Source organism: Petaurus breviceps, unplaced genomic scaffold (assembly GCF_028583685.1).
Source record: "Petaurus breviceps papuanus isolate PSGF00001 unplaced genomic scaffold, PetGlider_PUasm1.0 90792, whole genome shotgun sequence".
Classification (NCBI taxonomy): domain Eukaryota; kingdom Metazoa; phylum Chordata; class Mammalia; order Diprotodontia; family Petauridae; genus Petaurus; species Petaurus breviceps.
Window position 1 is genome coordinate 9,604,365 of NW_027187347.1, and position 23,034 is coordinate 9,627,398.

Sequence of the window (23,034 nt, forward strand, 5' to 3'; positions counted from 1 at the left end):
TTTAAAAAAAAAAAAAAAAAAAAAAAAAAAAAATATATATATATATATATATATATATATATATATTTCCCAATTATATGTAAAAAACAATTTAAAAAAAAATTTTGAGTTCATTCTCTCCCCCTCTCCTTTCCCTCTCCATTCCTTGAGAAGGCAACCAATTTTATAGTGATTTTACATGTGCAATCATGCAAAATATGTTTTCTGTTGCAAAAGAAAGCACAGACCTAAATAAACACACACATAAATGGACAGATGAATAAATAAATAACCAAGAAAAATACGGTTGTTGTTTTTTCTCAGTTCTTTCTCTAGAGATGGACAGCATTCTTCATCCTAAGTCCTTCAGAATTGTCTTGAATCATTGTATTTCTAAGAAGAGCTAAGTCATTCACATTTATCATCTAATATTGTTGTTATTGTATACAATGTTCTCCTGCTTCTGCTCACTTCACTTTACATCTATTCATATGTCTTTCTGTTTTTTTTCTGAAAGCATCCTGCTCATCATTTCTTATAGCACGACAGTATTCCACCCACAATCATATACAACAACTTGTTCAGTCATTCCCCAGTTGATGGGCATCCCCTCAATTTCCAATTCTTTGCCATCACAAAACGACTGCTGTAAGTATTTTTGTGCACATAGGTCTTTCCCCTTTTTCTTTCATCTCTTTGGGATATAGATCTGGTAGTAGTATTGCTGGGTTGGGTCAAGGGGTATGCATAGCTTTGGAGCCCTTTGGGCATAGTTCCATACTGCTCTCCAGAATGGTTGGATCAATTCACAACTCCATCCATCAGTGCATTAGTGTTCTAATTTTTCCACATCACCTCCAATAATTGTTATTTTCCTTTTCTGTCATACTAAATAATCTGATAGATGTGAAGTGATACCTTAAAGTTGTTTTAATTTGCATATCTCTAATCAACAGTGATTTAGAGAATTTTTTCATATGACCATAGATAGCTTTGATTTCTTCTTCTGAACACTGCTTGTTCATATAATTTCACTGGGGAATGACTCATATTCTTATTGATTTGACTTAGTTCTCTATATATGTGAGAAATGAGGCCTTTATCAGAAAAATTTGTTGTAAATTTCCAACACCCTCCACCCCCAGCTTTCTACTTTCTTTCTAATTTTGGCTGCATTGGATTTGTTTGTGCAAAACCAATTTTTTTAATTTCATGTAATAAAAATTATCCATTTTACTTCCCGTAATGCTCTCCATCTCTTGTTTTGTCATAATTTTTTCCCTTCTTCCTAGGTCTAACAAAAAAGGTAGTCCATGTTCCCCTAATTTGCTTATGATATCACCCTTTATATCTAAATCATGTGCCTGTTTCAACTTTATCTTGGTATAAGGTGTTGAGATACCAGTATTGGTCTATGCCTAGTTTCTGCCAAACTGCTTTCCAATTTTCCCAGCAATTTTTGTTAAATATCGAGTTTTTGCCTCAAAAGCTTGCCTCTTATGCTTTATTCAAACACCAGATTACTATGGTCATTTACTATTGTTTATTGTGTACCTAATCTATTCAGCTGGTCGTCTTCATGATCACCACAAAGCAATGAGTTCCCAAAGATATCCTGACCCCCTCCACTTCCTACTGTGCCCCACTACATTTTACCTTATATTACCCTCACTTGGGCTTATACCTTATCTCCCCTATGTTATTAGAATCTCTTGCAGAAAATGGAACATACTATTTTGCCATCTTTGCATCTCTTTGTTCAGTATAGTATCATGTGAATTTCTTAGAGGGTCAAGACTTTCATAAGGGTGAGGATTTCAAATGTGGGAACTTCCTCTAATACAAACTGAAATTAACTAATGCAGATTGGAAACTCTTATGAAACCTCTCTTTTGAGAGAATTACTTGAACCACTGTAACTTTAAGTGACTCACCCAGAGTCATACTGCCTCCATGTGTCAACACAGGATCAGACCCCAAGCTCTTTCTAACTCAAATGCTAACCCTCTGCCCACTAAGACATGCTGTTCTGAACAAAGCAGGCATTTGATAAACACTTATTGAATCAAACTGAATTTGATCCTGAGAAACTTGGAATTCTCAGAAATGCAGGGGTTCCCTTTAATGGCCTTTGAATCTCTTTCTGAAGTAGCATGAATTTACTGTTAATAGAGTTGAGACAGAAGCCAAGCCACGTAGTTGGGTGACCCATTACCTGGTGTAACTTCAGAGGTATCACTATGAGCAGTTCATTCAGTCTCTGCTGCTTCTCCCTCTGGTAAGCCTCAAGGGCCTCCTCTGCTGTTTCAAGATTGGCTGCCACTACTTTTACCTGTGGAAAGTCACCATGGGTGAAATCTTAATAACAGCTAATATTTTATACTTTTATTTTACATATATGACCTCATTTGATCTTCCCAACAGCTATGTGGCTTGGGGACTATTATTATCCTTATTTATAAGTAAGGAAACTGAGGGTAAAAAAGGTAAAGTGACTTATACATGGTTAAACAGCTATTAAGCATCTGAGGTAGGATTTGAATTCAGGCCTTCCTGACTCCAAAAACAACTCCATCCTTTATGGCAACAACTCAGAGCTCCCTCTAAGAGCATTCAGCCTGGGCTTTATAAACTGGCAGTCCCAGAGGGCAGATAAGAACATAATCAGTGTCAGTTTTCCTGGGTGTTCTTCTGTTTGGAAGGTGCCATTTGATGGGCTGAAGAGATTCCTTAGATTTTCTCTTAGTTAAATCCTGACCTATACAACTTCTTTATTCTCATCCAAATGTACCTGTGGATATCTTGCAGTACTTAGAAGCATCAATCAGGGATCAGGGAAGTACTAAATGCAACAGTAGACATTCATACGGCACTTCATATGGCCACTTCACATGGCAGTCAAGTGGCTGGAATCAGTTAGACCTGAGTTCAAATGTGGCCTCAGACATTTATTAGCTGTGTTACCCTGGGCAAGTCACTTAATTTCTGTCTGCCTCTTTCCTCTATTATAAAAGCACCTACTTCCTCCTAGAGTAGAGTCTTAATAAATGCATGTTCCCTCTCTCCCTACCCCTCCCAATACAAGCAACAACAAATTAAAAAAACGATACTCTCTCTGGGCCACCTGCTGTCTTGTTCAGTTTGGGGCAATAACATTCAATTAATTTGTAACCTGGAGAGAAATGACCAATGAAAATATAATTCCATCAAGGAAGAACAGAAACTCAGAATTGAAAAGGCAAATTACAGAGCACATTCTTCATCCTTTGCAAAAGACATGCAATTTTCAAATAGTTTTCCATTTAGAACCAGAAATGCAGTTTCTTCTAAAAAGAAACCTTTTTTTATAAACCAGGAAATAATATCTGAAACCTAAAATCTGTACAGCTAACAGGGGTGGGAAATCTGCAGCTTCAAGGCCACATGTGGCTTTCAGGGTCCTCAGGTATGGCCTTTTGACTGAGAACAGGTTGTATGGAACAAATCCTTTTATTAAGGGGATTTGTTCTGTGAAGTTTGGATTCAATCAAAGGGCCACACTTGAGGACCTAGAGGGCCACATGTGGCCTCAAGGTCACAGGTTCCCCCACCCCTGCAAGGCAACAAGGTAGGATCTGCTCTATAACCAGGAAGGTGGGTAGGACAAGCTGTGTGGACCCCATACTTTTTTGCCCATTGCATCATATTCCTTTCTGAGATTCTCAAGCAGTTTCTTCTCATCACTTAAGGTCTCTTCAATGTCCAACCTTTTCTCTCGAAGCTGAAGAGTCATTTCATAAAGGGCTGGGTCACAATCTGGGAACACAAAGATACATCAAATGTCTTGTTTGGTACAGAATTCAGAAGTACTAGGAGTCTAGCCCTTTTTGAAATCTAAAATTCCATTTGGTGACCTGCTGGCCTTCTGCTATAGTCACTGTCTTAGCATAGCCAATGGCAAATAGCCGTGTTACCCTTCCACAAGTTAGGACTCATTCAGCATCTGCACGAAAATGCAGGTAATACTTGTTGTTCAAGGACTATGTATTAGAAACAAAATGTCCCAAAAGTCTTAGTGAAGTTTTATATTGCAATAGCTTTAAGAGCTTAAAAGTACACTAAAACTTTTGGGACTTAATACCTTTAATACAGGGAATGAACACCAAATAAGCATTTCTTTTTTTCTATTAAGACTATTCATCTACCAACAACATAAGAAACTTGATCTACTCTCTTCAGGACTGGTTTCACAAAAAAACAGTGACTATAATTAACAAGGATTTCTGAGAAATTAGTACAAATTAAAGTAACCTAAAATATTAGCAATATGGGAAATCAAAAGAGTGCCCAAAATGTGGGCATTGTGGGAAAATATAAATTTTGATCATATATCTTAGGGTCACTGTGAATTTTTTTTTAATTGCTTCACAAACTTAGACTGACTTTGAGACTTTTCTGGAAGTGATTCAGCTGATATTCCATAGCTTCCTGCCTGGTTGGGAGGTCCCCATCGCTGATCAACTGGGATGCATAACTAACAGCTGTTACCTTAAAACTCAAGGGAGAATTATATGCTCAGACTAGAGTTGTTTTATTCGGTGAAGTCAATCAGTCTTATAGGGGTAATTAAGACAGTACAAAGTTATCTAACTTACTTGCTAAGCCCATGCTTTCATCAAAAGCTTCATCCTCCGACTCAGATTCCTCCTCACCACTCTCAAAGCTGGATTCATCATCACTATCTTCTTTGCTACTCTCATCCTCTTCTGAAATAGAAATGTATCCTTGTTAAAAGCAAATGTAAAACAAATCTATGAGAAACAACTACAAAACAGATTCTTAAAGGCTCATCTATTCTTTTAACTTAAGAAAAAAAATGCAACAAAGTATTTTCATTCATTTATCCCTACTTTGTCTTCTAAACTAAATGAAAGCAAACTCAGTCCCCTCATTCATTGGTCTTGCTTATGTATGTAAGGTTAGGGTTGATTCAATCAATCAAATCAGCCACACCATTTTAAAGTGTGTCCAGATGCAAAGTCTTGATATTTTATTAATAATAACAATATCTAGCATTCTATAGTTCTTAAAAGTTTGCAAAATGCTTTACAAATACCTCATTTTATCCTCACAATTATTAAAACCCCCATTTTCCAAAAGAGGAAAATGAGAGACAGAGGTTAGGTGATTTGCTCCAGATCAACCAGCTGCAAGTGCCTGAGGTATGATAAGAACTCATTTCTTCTTGACTCTAAGTTCAGTGATTTGTCTACTGAGCCATCTAGAACATGTGTGGATTATTCACTAGAGGCTACTAACAAGGCCTGAACACTTCCCTACGTGTGACAAGAAGTACAATTGGATTGGCTGAAAGTTTTGGCCATGCCCTTTGTGTCTTCTATAAAAACCAGCTGTAATATCCAAGATTTTCCACAAGAGATGAGCCATGACTGAGCTTTCATTGACTAGTTCTCTATTATATTTACAAGTATAATATCAGTCTCTCTGAACACCAATTTATTCTGCGCATAAATGCCAGAATACCCTCTGCAAACTCCATTTTTAAAATGTCACTGCCAAGATCAATGACTTGTGTTTATCATATGAAATCTGAATTATTTGAGCCAGCAGCGTTCATGGCTTCAGCCCTAAGCATTTTTGACAGTATTCAAACAAGTAAATTTACTCTGAAAATAGCCACTAGCAGGTAGCCAAGAGCCATGAACAAATTCAAAGCATTGGGTCATGTTAAGAATATGTTAATTAGCCCTCTAGAGTGAATGTGTATGTCAACAAATCGATTGATAACCTTTTACAGCCATTATTTCATTTGATCCTGAAAACATCCTGGGGAGGTAAATGTTCTGATTATACCCATTTTACAGATGAGGACTCTGAGTTTCAAAAAAGGACTAAGTGACTTGCTCAGCATCACATAACTAGCAGCTTTCAGAAGCATTTTGAACAGAGGTGTTCCTGATTCCAAACCCAGCACTTTAGTCACATGGCTCCAAGCTGCCTCAAATGATTCATCAGAGTCAAAATAAAGAATCAAAACTAAGGAGAGTAAGGGTGAGGGACAATGTTGAGCCAGAATAAAAACAAACAAGCAAAGAAAAAAGATGGGGTCAGAATGTAGGTCAAGATCAAAATCCCAAGGAGTCAATGACAAGAATCAGATGCAGAGTAAAATGTCTGATCCTATCCCTCCTTTGAAAAAAAAAATTGTGACCTTTCACTGATTGGATTCAAACAATTTGTTCCTGAAAAGTCAGATATGGCCTAACAGTGCTCCAGTATCATAATAGGAAGTTATTTTTTATAACACAGTAGCAGCCTTGGAAATCAGGAAGATATGCATTCAAATGTCATCTGTGCTGACCAGCTATGTGGCACTGCAAAAGTCACAACCTCTCAGTCTCAGTTTCTCATCTGTAAAATGTAGATGAAATAGTACCTAGCTTTCAGGATCATCGTGAAGATGTTTAAATTCCCTTTCCCTCTTGCAATATGATCCTTACTATTGTTAAAGCCTACATTTATAACGCATTTTCTGGTCCATTCGTCACTACAGCTTCACAATGACTATGCGTGAAGTATCCCTATTTTATAAGGGAGGAGAAGAGTAAAGTAACAACCTAGACCACTCACACAGTAAGTGAACAATTTGGGGTTCCAGCCCAGGTCTGTTATCTCCAGATCTAATACACTTTCCACTCTGCTAATCTGTGTAAACACATGTGATCTTTTTAAAGTGATATCTTTTGTTGAATTTATGGTTTTTTTGCTTTCAAATTCAAGAAGGCAGCCGCTCATTCTAATTCAGTGTTGGTGGAGCCTAAGGATATCCAAAAAGGATATCCAAAAGGTTCCTCCATATACTAAAATATTCATAGCAGCACGTTTTTGTGGCAACTCAGAACTGGAAATTTAGTTGGTCAACAACTGAAGAACAGCTAAAGAAAAATCATGGTGCATAAAATGAATGGGATATTGTGTTGTAGTTGTTTAGTCATTCTACTCTTCACGACTCGATTTGGGGTATTCTTAGCAAAGACACTGCAGTGGTTTGCCATTTCCTTCTCTAGCTCATTTTACAGATGAGGAAATTGAGGCAAACAAGAATAAGTTACTTGCCCTAGACCACATAGCCAGTAAGTGTCTGAGGCTGAATTTGAACTCAGGTCTTCCTGACTCCAAGCCTGGTACTCTATCCACTGTGCCACCTTACTGCATGGTAAGAAATGAACTTGAAAAAATGAGAGAAGTATAGGGTGGGGAGTAGGAAAGGATACAGCGACATATGCAGAATCATGAAAACAATACATACAATGAGAAATCTGATATAAATGGAAAGAAAGAGAATAAACCTGAAATGCTGGGTTATTGAAATGTCACCAAGGAAGAATGAAGAAAATGTACATTTCCTTCTCTCCTTTGCAGAGTTGGGAGAATGATAATGACTGTGGAATGTTCCATATACTGTAGACTAAGCCACTGTGCTGGTTAGTTTTACTGAACTCTTTGTCCTTTTCTTTTTTTATTCTTTGTAACAAGGAATGGCTCACTGGATAGGGAGTGGGGAGTGATAGACTCAGAAAAGACCATGATATAAAAACCAAAAGTATAGATAGAAATGAGAATATTTTTAAAGGGTAGCCCCTCCTATGTTGGACTTTAAGAGCCTATATAAAGGACTGATACAAACCCTCCTCTCCTTCCACCTCCTTTTTCTTTACACGCTTAATATTCTTCTTCAATACTTTCAAAAGGAAATTTGCAAATTTGTTATTTTCTCCAAGAGTTGCCTGGAAGTTGGCATAAAGTGCCTTTTCTTGCTCCTGAAGCTTGTTAATTTCATTCTTTCTTTCCTCCATCTCTGCAACATTCTCATTTATTCTCCACTAAACAACAACAACAAAAAAAAAACACAAAATAAAAGATTTTAATCTGCCAGGGCCAAGATATTGGTGGTTGTCACTTGGGACACATGTGCACTACAAATTTCAGTAGGAATTTTGTTTATTATCTATTTTTTCATTTATTTATTTGTTCATTCATTCCTTTATCTATTTATCTACAGTTATCATTTCCCCATTGTGATTTTGATATATCACAGGTCAACATAAGAACTTAAATGAGAATTTTAGACGAGTTTTATGGAAGCCGCAGACAACACAGAAAAAGTTTAGAAACTCATAAATGCATTATATATATATATGTATATATGATATACATATATTTACACACATATATAATTGTATAATATCAACATATTTTATTTGTAATATTGTAATTACCCCATAAAAGAAAAAGAAAAAAATCCAGACTCCTTCTCTGGTTTGAAGAATGGACCAAAAAATTTTACATGGATTTTCTAGATTGCAGGGGTACCTAGCCCCTAGGCCCCATGATGTGGAAGTGAAACTGTATCTGGTTTTTTTTATATATTTATTTGCTGGTTGGTTGGTTGTTTTTGGTCCTGATTTATGATTTCATCAGCACTAGAAACTCCTTCTGCCAATGAAAAGCTGCAGTTGACAATCTTAGAGTTTCCAGGGACACTAAGTTATTAAGTAACTTGCTCTGGGTCACACAGCTAATATGTTTCATAGGCAGAACTTGCACTCAGATCTTCACTCAGAGCTCTATGCCACTATACTATGTAGCTTCTCAGGGAGAAAATAAACTCCTCTAAATTCTTAAAGGGGGTTATCTTTCTTTTATGTGATTGTTACCCATCAAAATGTCACATATTGGCTCTAAAGTAGAGTGTGGGGTATAAAGTTTATTTAAAAATGTGAAAAAATGAAGCCAGAGACTGATTTTCCTATGTGATTCAAAACTAGTTCTAAAGACAGTTTTAAAAGAAGTTTCAGGAACGGAGTAAGGGGCAGAGCTAAGATGGCAATGTGAAATATCAAAATTAGATTGGAGCAAATGGAAGCTAATCACTTTATGGGAAATCAAGATACTTTAAAACAAATTCGAACAAATGAAAAAATTGAAGGCAATATGAAATATCTCATTGGAAAAACCACTGACCTGGAAAATAGATCCAAGAGAGATAATTTTAAAATTATTAGACTACCTGAAAGCCACGATCAAAAAAAGAGCCTAGATATTATCCTTCAAGAAATTCTCAAAGAAAATTGCCCTGATAATCTAAAACCAGAGAGCAAAATAGAAATTGAAAGAATTCACCGATCACCTCTTGAAAAATATGCTCAAAAGGAAACTCCTAGGAATGTTATGGCCAAATTCCAGAGTTCCCAGGTCAAGGAGAAAATATTACAAGTAGTCAGGAAGAAAAGAAACAATTTGAGTATTGTGGAAACACAATCAGGATAACACAAGATCTAGCAGCTTCTACATTAAGGGGTCAAAGGGCTTGGAATATAATATTCCGGAGGTCAAAGGAGCTAGGATTAAAACCAAGAATCTCCTACCCAGCAAAACTGAGTATAATGCTTCAGGGGAAAATATGGGCATTCAATGAAATGACTTTCAAGTATTCTTGATGAAAAAACCAGAGCTGAACAGAAAATTTGACTTTCAATACAAGAAACAAGAGAAGCATGAGAAGGTAAACAGGAAAAAGAAATCATAAGGAACTTACTAAACTTGAACTATTTACATTCCTATGTGGAAAAATTATAATTGTAACTCATGAGACTTTTCTCAGTATGAGGACAGTTGAAGGAAATATATGTATATATATATATATATTTGTATACGTACATATATGTATAGAAGGATGTATGTGTATATAAATATATATGTGAGTGTATGTATATGTGTGTACATGTATACATAAACAGAGGGTACAGGATCAGTTGAATATGAAAGGATGATACCTAAAAAACAAAATTAAGAGGTGAAAGAGTAATATATTGGGAGAAGGAGAAAGGGAGAGATAGAATAGGGTAAATTTTCTTATATAAAACAGGCAAGAAAAAACTGTTACAATGGGAAGAGAAAGAAGGTGAAAGGGAATGGGTCAACCTTACTCACATTAGATTTGGCTTAAGGAGGGAATAACATATACACTCAACTGAGTATCTTACCCTACAGGAAAATAGGGGGGAAGGAGATAAGAGGGGGGATGATAGAAGGGAGGGCAGATTGGGGGAGAGGATAGTTAGAAGTAAACACTTTTGAAAAGGGACAGGGTCAAAGTAGAAAATACAATAAGTGGAGGGAGGGATAGGATGGAGGGAAATAGAGTTAGTCTTTCACAATATAAGTACTATGGAAATGTTTTGCGTAACTACACATGTACAATCTATATTGAATTGCTTGGCTTCCCAGTGGGGGTGAGTGAGGAGGGAAGAAGGGAAAGAATCTGGAAATCAAAGTTTTAAAAACAAATGATAAAAAAAAGACTGAATAGACTAAAGCTAAGGCTCTTGGGATACCCTGTAGTTAGAAATAGAAGTTATTTTTTTAAAGCTATAAATAAAATGTACTCACCTTCAAAAAAAAAAAAAGAAGTTTCACAAGTGTTTTAGGCAAAAGTAGTATTGTTGAAGTACATGTATACCCAAAGGAATTACATGGAAGAGCAAAGCATAAATTTGGGTCAAGTTATATTACATTTGTTTGAAAAAATTAAATGTCTCTTACTTTATTTTAAATTTTTTTTTATTCTGAACTTAAACACCAAATAATAATGAAGCATCTCCATATACAATTATGAGGACAAAAAAAAGAGGACTGTATATGACACAGCAAATCTTCATTTTATACTGCCTGCTTTTATAAAAGGTATATAAGGAATTCCATGTTACTTTCCAAATTGTTCTGCTTGTCAGTGCTTTCTTCCAAACTTTCTTTTCTTCCCTTCAGCACATTTATAAACACAAGAAAGTTGTTGAGTGCTATATACCTTATTTCTTTTTTTTTTTTTTGCTCTTTGGAGGGTAATTGGGGTTAAGTGACTTGCCCAAGGTCACATGGCTAGTTTTTGTGTTAGGTGTCTGAGGCTAAATTTGAACTCATGTCCTCCTGACTCCAGGGCCAGTGCTCTATTCACTGCACCACCTAGCCACCCCTGATATATACCTTATTTCTAATAGCAAAAAACTTGAGTCTATTTAAAACAGAGTTCTACAGGTAAAAATGAAAGTACTAATATCTTATTCAAGGATATACTCACCTCCTTCCCTTCAAGATGGCATTCTGAAAGGGGGAGGATGTGAGTAGACCCAGAATAAATGTCCTAGGTAAGTGCCCAGTAGATGATAGGGTATGAGGAGAGTAAACGGATAGCAATACCAGTGGTTTTGAGACCTTGGCTACTAGAGAAGTTCTGAGGGTTGGCAGGGATGCTAGATCTCAGTTGTATTAGGTATGGAGCCAGGAAGTGAGGTATAAGGGAAATTATATTAGAAATCCCCCAGAGATGCAGGAGACTTATGTGGGGGTATGGAGAAAGTTTTGACTACTTGATTCACTTTCTTGTTATTTAAACTCTTTCATATCTTAAGTAAATGTATTTGTTATTAAATTCATGTATTTCTGATATATCAAACAATAGAGCTGGGGTATTTGGTAGGAGTTTATCTGTGATTTGGATAGTTATGTCTGCAAAACAGTCGAAGTTTAGTAGTTAAGGAGAATGATGCATAAAGATAGGAAGCACAGGGAAAGGTAAGGAAAAAAAACCAGTAGGAGTGGGTGGAGAAGAGAAGGAAGGAAGGGTAAAGGCAGGAGAAGAAAGAATAAAAATATTTGGATTAGTTATCCCAAGTTGATCATGGGTCTTAATATAGTATTAACAAATTAAATTCCTTAAAGCACACATACTTTCATAAAGTAAAAAAAAAGTATAAAGTATACATACCTTCATGTCCTGTTGCTCTCTGTCCAATGAATTGACACGCTCTTGAAGTATATTCTCTTGTTTTTCAAAGTTCTTGAGGAGAAGCACCTCTTGAAATAATGTTACATGGTGCAGGTCAGCCAACTTCATCTGAATATCTAATTTAAGTTTTTGATGCCTCAGGAGACGAAATTCTGCATCAAATGTAATAATGAGTTCTCTGATCTGGAATGGAAAAAAGATGAAAAAATAATGGGGAAAGGTAAAGAGAAGAGGCAACTTTTTTTTCTAAAGGCTGACAAATTGGATGGAAATGTAAATTAATGCTTTTTTTTTTACTAAAGCTTTTATTGTTTTCCCATTATGCTAAACACTCTAGCAAAAAAGACTGCATTAATATATGTATTTCTAAAAAAAGATTCACTCTAACCCAAGTGAATTTAAACTAGGGATTCAATGATGGGTAAGCATCAGTAAAGTATTGAAAGAATTAATCAAATGAAAAACAATCAATGAAAACTACATGATTGTAATAATAAATGCAGAGAAGTTTTTTTTACAAATAAATACAGAATTCATTTATGCTACAAATCTTAAAAAACATAAGACCATAGGATTATAGCTTTCGAATTAGAAAGGACCTTAGCAGTCACTGAGTCTAACCACATCATTTTACAGATGATCAGAGAAGTCAAAACACATGTCTATTGTTACACAGGTAGGGAATGGCAGAGTTGGGATTCAAACTCAGGTCCTCTGCCTCCAGATTCTGTGCACTCTCCACTGTACCATGCATACAAATGTTATTTTTAATATAACAAAAGCATATATCTAAAGCTACTTGACATGGATAAACACTAGAAGTCTTTCAAGGAAATATAGGGATAAAGCAAAGATGCTTTTTATCCCCTTGATTATTTGACTGAGTTCTAGAAATGCTAGCAATAGCTGCAAAATGAAAGTTTGAAATTAAAGGCATAAGCATCAGCAACGAGAAAATGATACTATTCTTATCTGTAGATAACCTAATGATTTACTTAGAAAATCCATGAGAATTAATAATGATGCCGAGACAATAATATCCCCAAAGTAGTATGTAGTCCTTTTTTTATCCAACTAAGTGGATAAAATCATTAGCATTTCCATGTAGCAATAACAAAAACCAGAAGGAAGTGATAAACAAAATCTCATTGAAAATAACTAAAACTACGTAAAATATCTGTGAATTCACCAAGACATATGTAAGAAAGAAAAAATGGAAAATGGACAACAGAACTGGCATCAATGCCAACTATAGTAATTTCATCAGAAAGTTTAAGTAATGTGAAATAATTGTCACAACAAGGAGACCAAAAGAGCCCAGAAAAGTGCATAAGCAGCTAACATCTGATGGAAGCTAACCTACCATTACTTACCAAATGGAAAGAGATTGTTGCCAAAGGCAACACTAACTTAGAATACATATTAGTATAATATAAGTGTGCATATATGTATTATATATGTGTGCATACACATACACATACCCACACACACACTGTGGACTCAAAGATCATGGGGTGAGAGACTGTGCCACTTACAAGGTAAGTCATAGATGTGCCCCATCCCCTGCTATCTTGGGCTAAGGATATAGGAATAGTTGTATGGCATGAATTTAGCTAAGTTCCCAGGGACCTAATCACTATTTTACTTTTTTTCAGTCACCTAGATCTTAGAACTATAAGAAATCTAGGATCTCTGGGAGTCAAGTGGTAGTGAGGGACTATACTTTCTCCAAGTTCAATCATTGCTCACCATTGTTTGGCAGAAAAATTTCCCACTCCACTTTCCCTTATTCAAAGTCACCTTAGCCCTTGTTCCAGAGTCTGCTGAGGTAAAAATCCTCTCCCCATCCTATCTTTGCATACTCATCCCCATCTCTCTCAGTACTACCTCTCCATGATCCACATCATTTTCTGCCCTACCATTCCATTAAGGCCTCTAGAATCTTCAATCTATTGTTAACAAATGCCCCTTTATCCTAGATCTCTTTGCTTCACACTCTTTTCTTCTTATACTTCAGGGAACTGGTCATCTCTTATCTACTTGTCCAATACTAAGTAGTTCTTCCCTTGTGCTCCCTAAAGCATTAGATGGAGCAGAATAACCCTAGAGAAAAGCAGAGGAACATATTTTGGAGAGGAGGAAATACAACCGTAGATCCTCACTGACACTTCTAATCCCTCTGCCACTATCATTCAACAAACTCTCTTCCTTTAAGGTTCATAAGAACACTACAAACCATACCCTTTTATCTGTCCATAACCTTAAACTGTTCCACCTCCATGATCCAAAGCCCTGAAAATGTTTCCCTGAAATACCAATTAAAGGAGAAGATGTAAAGAAGGAAAGCATTCTACTTTTTTTCCTTTTCAACTCTAGTCCTAGTTAGGGAAGAATCCTTCATGGAGAACGGCCCTTTGCCCTTACCCTGTCGATCACATGTTGCTGCATGTACACATTCCTGATCTCTTCCCTCTTTAAGATCTCCAATTCCACTTCAGTTGGCTCTGTCTTTGGAAACTCCACTGGCTTTGGAACTTCTGGGAGAAACACCAGAGGGATTTTTGCTATCTTAGAATCTTGCCTTATCAGCTCTCCTTCCTTGATAGAGCTTTTAACTTTCCCTGAACCAAAGCCTGTAAATTCTTCCTCTGGTCCTTTCTGCTGTTCCTCCATAGCTTTCTTCTCCTGCTCTAGCTTAAACTCTAGGAGAATTTCATCATCATACTGGTATTTTTTTTCTGGCACTTCCTCTGGCTGTAACTGGGGCACCTCAGGAATAGGAAGATGTTTATCTGCAGGCAAGATGGCTTGAATGGTTTTCAGCTCTTGCACCAGGCACTGGATCTCTTCAATAACAGCAATTTTCTGGTCTCGAAGAGAGATGATGCACTTGTTCATATTAAACTTCCTTTCATGAGCCTGGAACAAGAAGAAAAAGTAAACACAATGACAGAAATTGTTACATATTGGAGTATTGCCTATTTATGGTAACGTCAATCTTCATCCTCTTGTAATATGATTAGCTTGATTAAAACATGTTATTATTTCAATGATCAGCCCTATTCCCTACTAATCTTACTTTCTTCCTCTATTTAGACTTACTTTAGATATCATTATCACAATCATAGTTACTTTTTACATAGTGTTTTAAGGTTTGTGAAGTATTTTACAAATATCTAATCTGATTATTAAAGTAACCCTTAAGAGGTAGATGTTATTACTTCCATTTTACAGATGAGGAAAGTGAGGCACACAAAGTCCCTTGCCCATGGCAACAGAGCTGGTTTAAGGATGGATTTTGCCTCCTTCCCCAATCAAAGAATTTTTTCCTAATGATATGAGCCTCTATTTGTCTTCACATAACCTTGTTTACTGATTGCCTCTTTACTATGTTTCTTGCTCCAAGAGATATGTGTGTGTATTTATATGTGTGTATGTGTATGTGTGTATGTATGTATCCCCTTGGTATCTGTGCAGTTTTACAAAAATGTAAAAAAGCACTATATGTAAAGCACCTTGTGGGGGCGGCCAGGTAGCACAGCAAATAAGAGCACCGGCTCCAGTGTTGAGAAGACCTGGAGATCGAATCCCGGGCTCAGACACTTAGCACCCACCCAGAAACACCTGGCCGTGTAACCTTGAGCAAGTTACTTAACCCCAATTGCTTAGGGGCGGCCAGGTGGCTCAGCGAGTAAGAGTACCGGCTCCAGTGTTGGGACGACCTGGAGATCGAATCCCGGGTTCAAACACTCAGCACCACACCCATAAATAACTGGCCGTGTAACCTTGAGCAAGTTACTTAACCCCGATTCCTTAAAAATACAAAAAAAAAAATGCCCCCCCCAAAAAAGCACCTTGTGTCTTTATCCTTCATCTCCTCCTTTACTGCAGCGTCTAATGAAGAGGTAGCCTTCCTCACCAAGCCAGCCTCCCTTGCTTTTATTATCCATCCTATACCTTCCCATATTCTCCAGAAGATTGCCCCCCAAATCACAGCCCCTCCCTCTAATCTTCACTCTTTCCCTATCTAATGGCTCCTCTGATGCCTGCACACATACAGCCCATTTATCCCCCATCCTCAAAGAACCCTCTCTTGACCCTCAACAGTCTCTCGTTATGGTTCTAATATTTCTTCCTTTCACAGCCAAACTACTAGGAAAAAAATGTTTATACTTATCAATGCCACTTCTATTTCTCTCACTTCCATCTCAAACATTTGCAATCTGACTTCTGACCTCAACTCTCAAGTGAAACCACTCTCTTTGAATTATCAATGATCCTCTTAATTGCCAATCTTGTCTTAATTCTCACACTTCTGGACCTCTGAAGCATTTGACATTGTTGACCATCATCTTCCTAGGTCATCTCTTCTCTGTAAGTTTTCATATCTCTCTCTCTCTCTCTCTCTCTCTCTCTCTCTCTCACCACCTGTCTTTTTCAATTTTTCATTTTCATTTGTTGTATCATTGCCCATGTCACACCACCTAAATGAGAAGGAACCTAAAGACTCTGTCCTGGGCCCTCTTCTCTCTCATTTGGTGACCTCATCAACTCCCATGAATATCATTTATTATCTCTATGCAGAGGATCCTCAGATCTAAATATCCAGCCTTAGTCTCTCTCCTGAGTACCATTTCAATATCACTGGATGTCCCACAGGCATCTCAAACTCTCAAAATGTCCAAAATACAATACGTTATTTTTTTCCTCATGAATCCACCTTCCATCCAAACTCTAGTTTTGAAAGAACCACCATCCTTCTGTTCACCCCTTTCAAAACTTACGTGTCATTCTTTAGTCCTCACTCTCTCTTCCCCCTGCCCATTTCCAATCAGTTGCCAAGTAATGTCAATTCTGTCTTCAAATCTCTTGCAAGTCTCCTCCTTATTCACATAGCTACCATGTTTATTCAGGCCCTCACTGCCTCTTATTCTACACTATAATCGTCTTATAATTCATCTCCCTGCTTCAGGTCTCTCCTTTCTCCAAACTATCCTCCAAGCAGCATATAAACTGATATTCTTAAAGGATAAGTACAACCGTGACACTTCCCTGTTCAAAATTTTAATAAACCTTTGTATTGTTATGAAGAAAGGAAAGTGGAAAAGTCCTAAATAGGAGATAAGAACTGGGTTTTAGTCTTGACTGCCATAGACTACCCAGGTGATCTCAGACAAATCACTTAGCATATTGGGGATGTTAAGTCTAAAGTGGAAGTGTCCAAAGTTGGAGCAGTAGAATGACCCTAAAGGGGTAGGTGATCAATCAAGCAGATATGGGAAGATAGGCTCCATCCCATCACCTGCAAGATATCCAATTGTGGCTTCCCTCCAACATAACCACACCTTTCTTCATTTCATAACGTACCCCTAATCAGATCCCATCCCTATGTTGTGCAAGCTTCCCAGTCTCACCAGCTATCCTTGGAGGGTAGCTTTTTTTTTAAGTAATTATGGTTAAGTAACTTTCTCAAGGTTACACGGCCAGTTATTTTGTGTGGGTGCTAAGTATCTGAGGCCGGAATCGATCCTGGGTCTCCTGACTCCGGGGTCAATGCTCTTACTCACTGAGCCACCTGGCCGCCCCTAGAGGGTAGCTTTTAACTTAAAAATGATTTTTCAGGGAAGAAAGGTGATCATCTTCAAACAGTAAATGCATGGGACATTGTATTCTCTATATCTTGAAGTTAATTGTGTTACTAAGATGATGCGGTTCGTTGTAAAAATCATTTGTGAAAGAAAGCCTGTCTGTTTCCTTGTCCTAGTTTCACTGAGGTGACTCTTTCCTACATGCAGGAACCATTGTGGCATGGTGGATAGAGCACTGGGCTAAGAATCAGGAGGTCCTTCATTCAAATATGCCTCAGACACTGACCAGCTATGTGACCCTGGGCAAGTCATTTAACCTATGTTTGCTTCTGTTGCCTTATCTGTAAGATGAGCTGGAGAAGGAAATGGCAAACCACTCCAGTATCTTGGCCAAGAAAACCCCAAATGGGCTCATGAAGAGTTAGACATGACTACCCAACTAACCACAAAACAACAACCACCATTCCAATAAAGATTCTATAGAGATGGTCACACATGCAAATGGGTACGTAGTTACTGATATACACTCGCTCGCCTTTTTTTGGGGGGGGAGGTAATTATGCCAGCCATGATTTTTTTCCCAGTAATTTGGTATTGCATGGTATGGTGGAAAGAACACCGTATATCACGGCTTCAATAGCTTTCAACAGCACTACAACTTTTGGGACATCCTGTATTTGATGTCAAATCCCATCTGCATCCCTTTGTTTTTGTGTGACCCTGAGCAAATAACTTAACCTCTCTGGGCACCAGCTGTTGGACTAGATAGCTTCTGAGGTTCCTATGAGCTCTAGGTCTATAATCTTATGATTTTATGTTCCCCTCTTTGAAAGATCTTAAACATTGATCTCCCTGTATTTTAAAATATTTTATCAGCGCAATTACAGATTTCTTCCAAATATACTGGGTGTGTTTCAACCAGGTTTTCTGACCGTATCTTCTAATGTCAAAGGCCAATGAATTAATTGAGTCTAGTCTTTTTAAAAATTTTTTTTTCTGGAGGGAAGAAGGCAAGGTAATTGGGATTAAGGGCTTGCCCAAGATCATAGATCTAGTAAGTGTCAAGTGTCTGGGATTGGATTTGAACTCAGGTCCTCCTGTCTCCAGAGCCGGTGCTTTATGCACTGCAACACCTAGCTGCCCCTTGAGTCTGGTCTTTAGTACTTTCTAGCTATGTTACCCTGTCACTTTACCTTCTGAAGTTCAATTTACTTATCTGTAAAATGGGAAGAACGATACTTACATTTCCTATTGAGGAAAGTGCTCTGTGAACCTGAAAATCGACAGGAGTTACTACTCCTATGTTCCCTTTAATATTTCATGTCATAACTAACTGGAATCAACTTTTAAAACCAAAGATTCCTTACTCAAAACTCTCGAATTTGTTTATGTGTACCATTGCTTCTAGAATCCCAATTTCTTCTTCCTTCTTTGCAGCATTTATGCGCATTTGCTCTGGGATCTTGTAGTCTGGGGCGGTCTTAAGGTTGAAGTCACCCATGTTATTCTGGGCCTCTTTAATGGCCAGTACATCTCTGGGATCCTCATAGTCATCCTCAGGTTTACTTTTGTATCTATTGGAAAGGAAAAATAGGCCAAATTACAAAAATAAACTAAATGTGACCCAATATAGAGAACACTAGACTTGGAATCAGAACTGGCCTTAAATCCTGATCTTTATATTCCCACTGAGATTACCTCCCATTTACATTTGTGTGTATATATAAGTGAATAAACATTTAATGAAATAAGCATTTATTAAGCACCTGCTATATGTCAGGCACTGTGCCAAGTGCTTTGCAGATATTATCTCATTTGATTTTCATATTCCTGGGAGGTAGGCTGATATTATGATGCCTATTTTGTAGTTGAGGAAACTGAGGCAGGCAGAGGTTAAGTGACTTGCCCAGGGTTACAGAGCCAGGAAATGTCTGAGACTGGATGTGAACTCAGGTCTTCCAGACTCTAGGCCCAGTATTCTATCCACAATGCCACCTAGATACCCTAAGCTTTTTCTTTTTTTTTCTTTTGTAGTGCCTGGCACATAGTAAACACTTTATAAATATTGATGGACTTACTGACTGTTATTGTTGTATGTTATTATCAAACATATAGGTCCCTCTTTTGCTGAATTTCATGTAAATAAAAGGCACAAGAATTCAAGTTAAAAACTCAACAAAAACTCAGGTCTGGGTCATGTAATTATTATTGTCTACATGATCCAAATAATAGTTTTCATTAACAAGCGTTGTGGTAGTTTTCTTTTTTAAAACCTTCCAAAATAACTTGAATCATGGTAGGATTTTGACCAACTTTTAAGAACATGATGGTGCCTCTGCTCTGCTCCTTCTCAAGTCACTTCTGGAACACCATGCTCAGTTCTAGGCATCATGTTTTAGGGAGTAAACTGGTCTACTGGATCATATCCAGAAAAATACAATCAGGATGGTGAGAAGACTGTAAGACCATGCCATGGGAATTGCCTGAAGCAACTGCAGATATTTAGCATGGAGAAAAGAAGACTGGAGATGTCTATTATAGCTGTCTATTTAAAGTGATTCAGTTTGCTCTGCTTGGTGCCAAAGGGGACCTCTAGTAGAAATCTGTGATAGTTGCAGAAAGACAGATTTCGGCTCCATCTAACAAAACAAAACAACTGATAATTAGAGCTTTCCAAAAGTGAAAAGAGCTGATTCAGGATGTAAGGAAGCCTTCAAGCAGAGATCAGGGGACTATCAATCAATCAACCAGTATTTACTGAGTGCCTACAATGCACCAGACACCATGTGGGATATCTTGCCACCTGTCCTGTAGCTGTTCCCTTCTTTTAAAAAAAGAACAGAATTCTAACTCTACCTCATGGGTCATCTCTCTGTCTGATAGGTGAGTAACTGAATATTTCCTCAGGGGTGAGTCAGTAATCTTTGAATAGATGGGTTTTTTCCATTTGTCTGAAACAAGAGATAAATGAAATAGATGATATAGAGCTAAGGGCCTAGCTATGGGGGATCAAACCCTACTTCTGATGCTTATTAGCTCTGTGATCTTCTGCTTTACTTATGTTTTTAATCCTTACCACAATCCTACATGGTAGGTGTCATTTTTATCCTTATTTTACAGATAAGAAAAATGAGGACCCCAGAGGTTAAGTGACTTGCCTAGGGTCCCAAAGCTAGTATGTACCTGAAGTAAAATTTGAACCAAGGCCTTTCTCACTCCATCTCTAGCACTCTAGCTACTATCAGAGGTGATATCATATTTCACCACATAAGCTGTTTTTTCAGTCAAAAAATTGGTTTATAACCTTTTATCACTTAATTGGCGCATAGTATAATTCCGTTCATCACGGAGCTTAAAAGGTAAATGGAGCAGCAATGTATTCACCAGCGGTATATGGATATGCATTTCTCTCTCCCTCATTTTGAGCTACTAGCTGAGAATTCTCAGCACATGGGCATTGTCATTTTAGTGTATATTCACAAGTATTCTGTGCATCCTAATCCTGTACCACAGACTATTTAGTAATAGATGATTTTTAAGTCATACTGGCATAAATTTTTCAAAGCTTCACAAAATGGTCACACCTCACTTTCTTTTGCAAAAAAATGGCATAAAATCTGCAATGATTATGCTGTGAAATAAGTAAACACGTTGCTGAGGGTTACGGGAAGCCAGCATCCCTCCTGAATGCAGCACAGCCAGGTTAAAATGCAATTCATAAACATCTAACAAGATAAATAAAAATGCAAAAAAAAAAAAACAGATAATATTACATTTTAAAACTAAGTCAACACAGGGATCCTTATGTATTGGCGGCCCAGTTTCTATTTGAGTTTGACAGCATCAAACCCTCCCATGTTGCCTTTACTTAAAGATGTTAGCCCTTGAAGTGCTTGCAGCGCAAAAGGAGGTTAGGGGAATATATCTTCAAGGGACTAAAGTGAATCTTCTCCACTGTATCCTCATTCTGCATATACCCTGAAAAGGGAATATTTCCAGGGAAGAGTCAAGGATGGAATATCCTAATGTATTATAAATGACCATCCTCCAAGGCAAGACTAGCAGAAGTCAACATTCATGAGAAAGGGAGGCCATTGGTGGGGACTTGGTTGGTAAAATGCTCTGGCAAGACAAACACTAGGCAGAGCTGTCCATGAGAAAGTACCGTATTAATGAAAGCTTTCTTCAATGCTATGGCTGTCTTTGGAGGCTGGAGTCACAGTTGTAACATGTTAATAGTGTGAACATGGGTTCTGTAATGATCATACCAATTAATTAAATATGTTAGAGCTTCCCCTTTTCACACAGGAATCACACAATAGAATAGCATGAGAACTAGTCAATCAGGAGGACTTTTTTATGTTCTTTTTTTTTCTTTTTGGAGGGCAATTGGGGTTAACTGACTTGCCCAAGGCCACATGGCTAGTTTTTGTGTTAAGTGTCTGAGGCTGGATTTGAATTCAGGTCCTCCTGACTTCAGGGCCGGTGCTCTACTCACTGCACCACCTAGCCATCCCCATTAGGAGGACTTCTGATGCCCACAGCTGCTTGACATACCAACAGTCCTTTGTAGTGAAACCCAACAGGAATCTCACAGCAGCTCTGAAGCAGACCCTGAGCCATTTGGTGGTTGATGGACCTTCAAGAGGCATCCTTATTTCAGATTTTCCTGACTATAGGTTATAAGACTATAGATATTCATGGTTTTTTAGAGACAACTTTATCTCCAAAGAATCCCCTAACTTTGGTTATGGGACTCTTGGAATGTCCTGTTTTGGGAGACATCCCCTTATCAAGTCTTGAACTATGGACTGCTTATCACCAAAAATGCCTTCTAATTTGTGTATCAAAGGGCTCTGCTCTGACCCCTAGAATTCATCATTTCCCTTGTTTCCTGGGACTTTCTTCCTAGCATCTGCCCAAATTTCCACCTTTTCTCCTTTCTTTGCTCAAAAATTATACAAATATCTCATTCTTTCTAACTGGGCTTTGAACATGTCAGAACAGACAGTATTCCAGCTTGCAAGCCTTTTCTTCTCAGGCAATAAATGCATTTATAACCTGTTCAAACTGACTGGACTCTGGTTCATTACAGGTTCCCTTTTTTTTGGTCCTGGGGTTTCTTCCATTTAACAGTTCACAGGGTTTTGTTTGTTTGTTCATTTTAACAATAGAAAGCAGGGAATTTCTTCTACAACATTCTTTTATGGTATCACAGAGTTTCTGAAATAAGACTCACAGTTCCTCCCATTCTTTTCTCCGCTGTAAGATCTTATTTTGGGCTTTTTCAGCTTTTATCATAATTTTCTTCATTTTATCAATTTGGTTTTCCACCATGAGCTCACTTAGGTTCCTGGGTCGGCCTTTCTTTTCCTTTTCCATAAAGACCTCCTCTGGTCCAGTAACTAATGGAACTGTTCAAAACATTTTAAAAATCTTTTCAATGCAGAACAAGATGAAGCTACCAAGCATTTTTACTACAAATGTCCTAATTCTAATACTGCCATTAAAGTTGTTCATTCATTTCAGTTATGTCCAACTCTTTGTGACCCCACTTTGGGTTTTCTTGGCAAAGATACCGGAGTGGTTTGCCATTTCCTTCTCCAGATCATTTTACAGATG

The 23,034-nt window shown here is 37.6% G+C and overlaps 1 protein-coding gene across 1 annotated transcript in view; it reads right to left on the minus strand.

Moving 5' to 3' along the window:
• CFAP44 (cilia and flagella associated protein 44) overlaps window positions 1-23,034 on the minus strand; it is a 138,902-nt gene that overhangs the window by 14,396 nt on the left and 101,472 nt on the right. Inside the window, exons 23-30 of the mRNA XM_069069874.1 lie at window positions 22,652-22,826; window positions 18,809-18,986; window positions 14,249-14,743; window positions 11,804-12,007; window positions 7,667-7,862; window positions 4,614-4,724; window positions 3,644-3,774; window positions 2,195-2,311 (exon numbers count right to left, since the gene is read on the minus strand). Coding sequence (XP_068925975.1) covers window positions 2,195-2,311; window positions 3,644-3,774; window positions 4,614-4,724; window positions 7,667-7,862; window positions 11,804-12,007; window positions 14,249-14,743; window positions 18,809-18,986; window positions 22,652-22,826 — 1,607 coding nt within the window. The remainder of the gene's footprint in view (window positions 1-2,194; window positions 2,312-3,643; window positions 3,775-4,613; window positions 4,725-7,666; window positions 7,863-11,803; window positions 12,008-14,248; window positions 14,744-18,808; window positions 18,987-22,651; window positions 22,827-23,034) is intronic.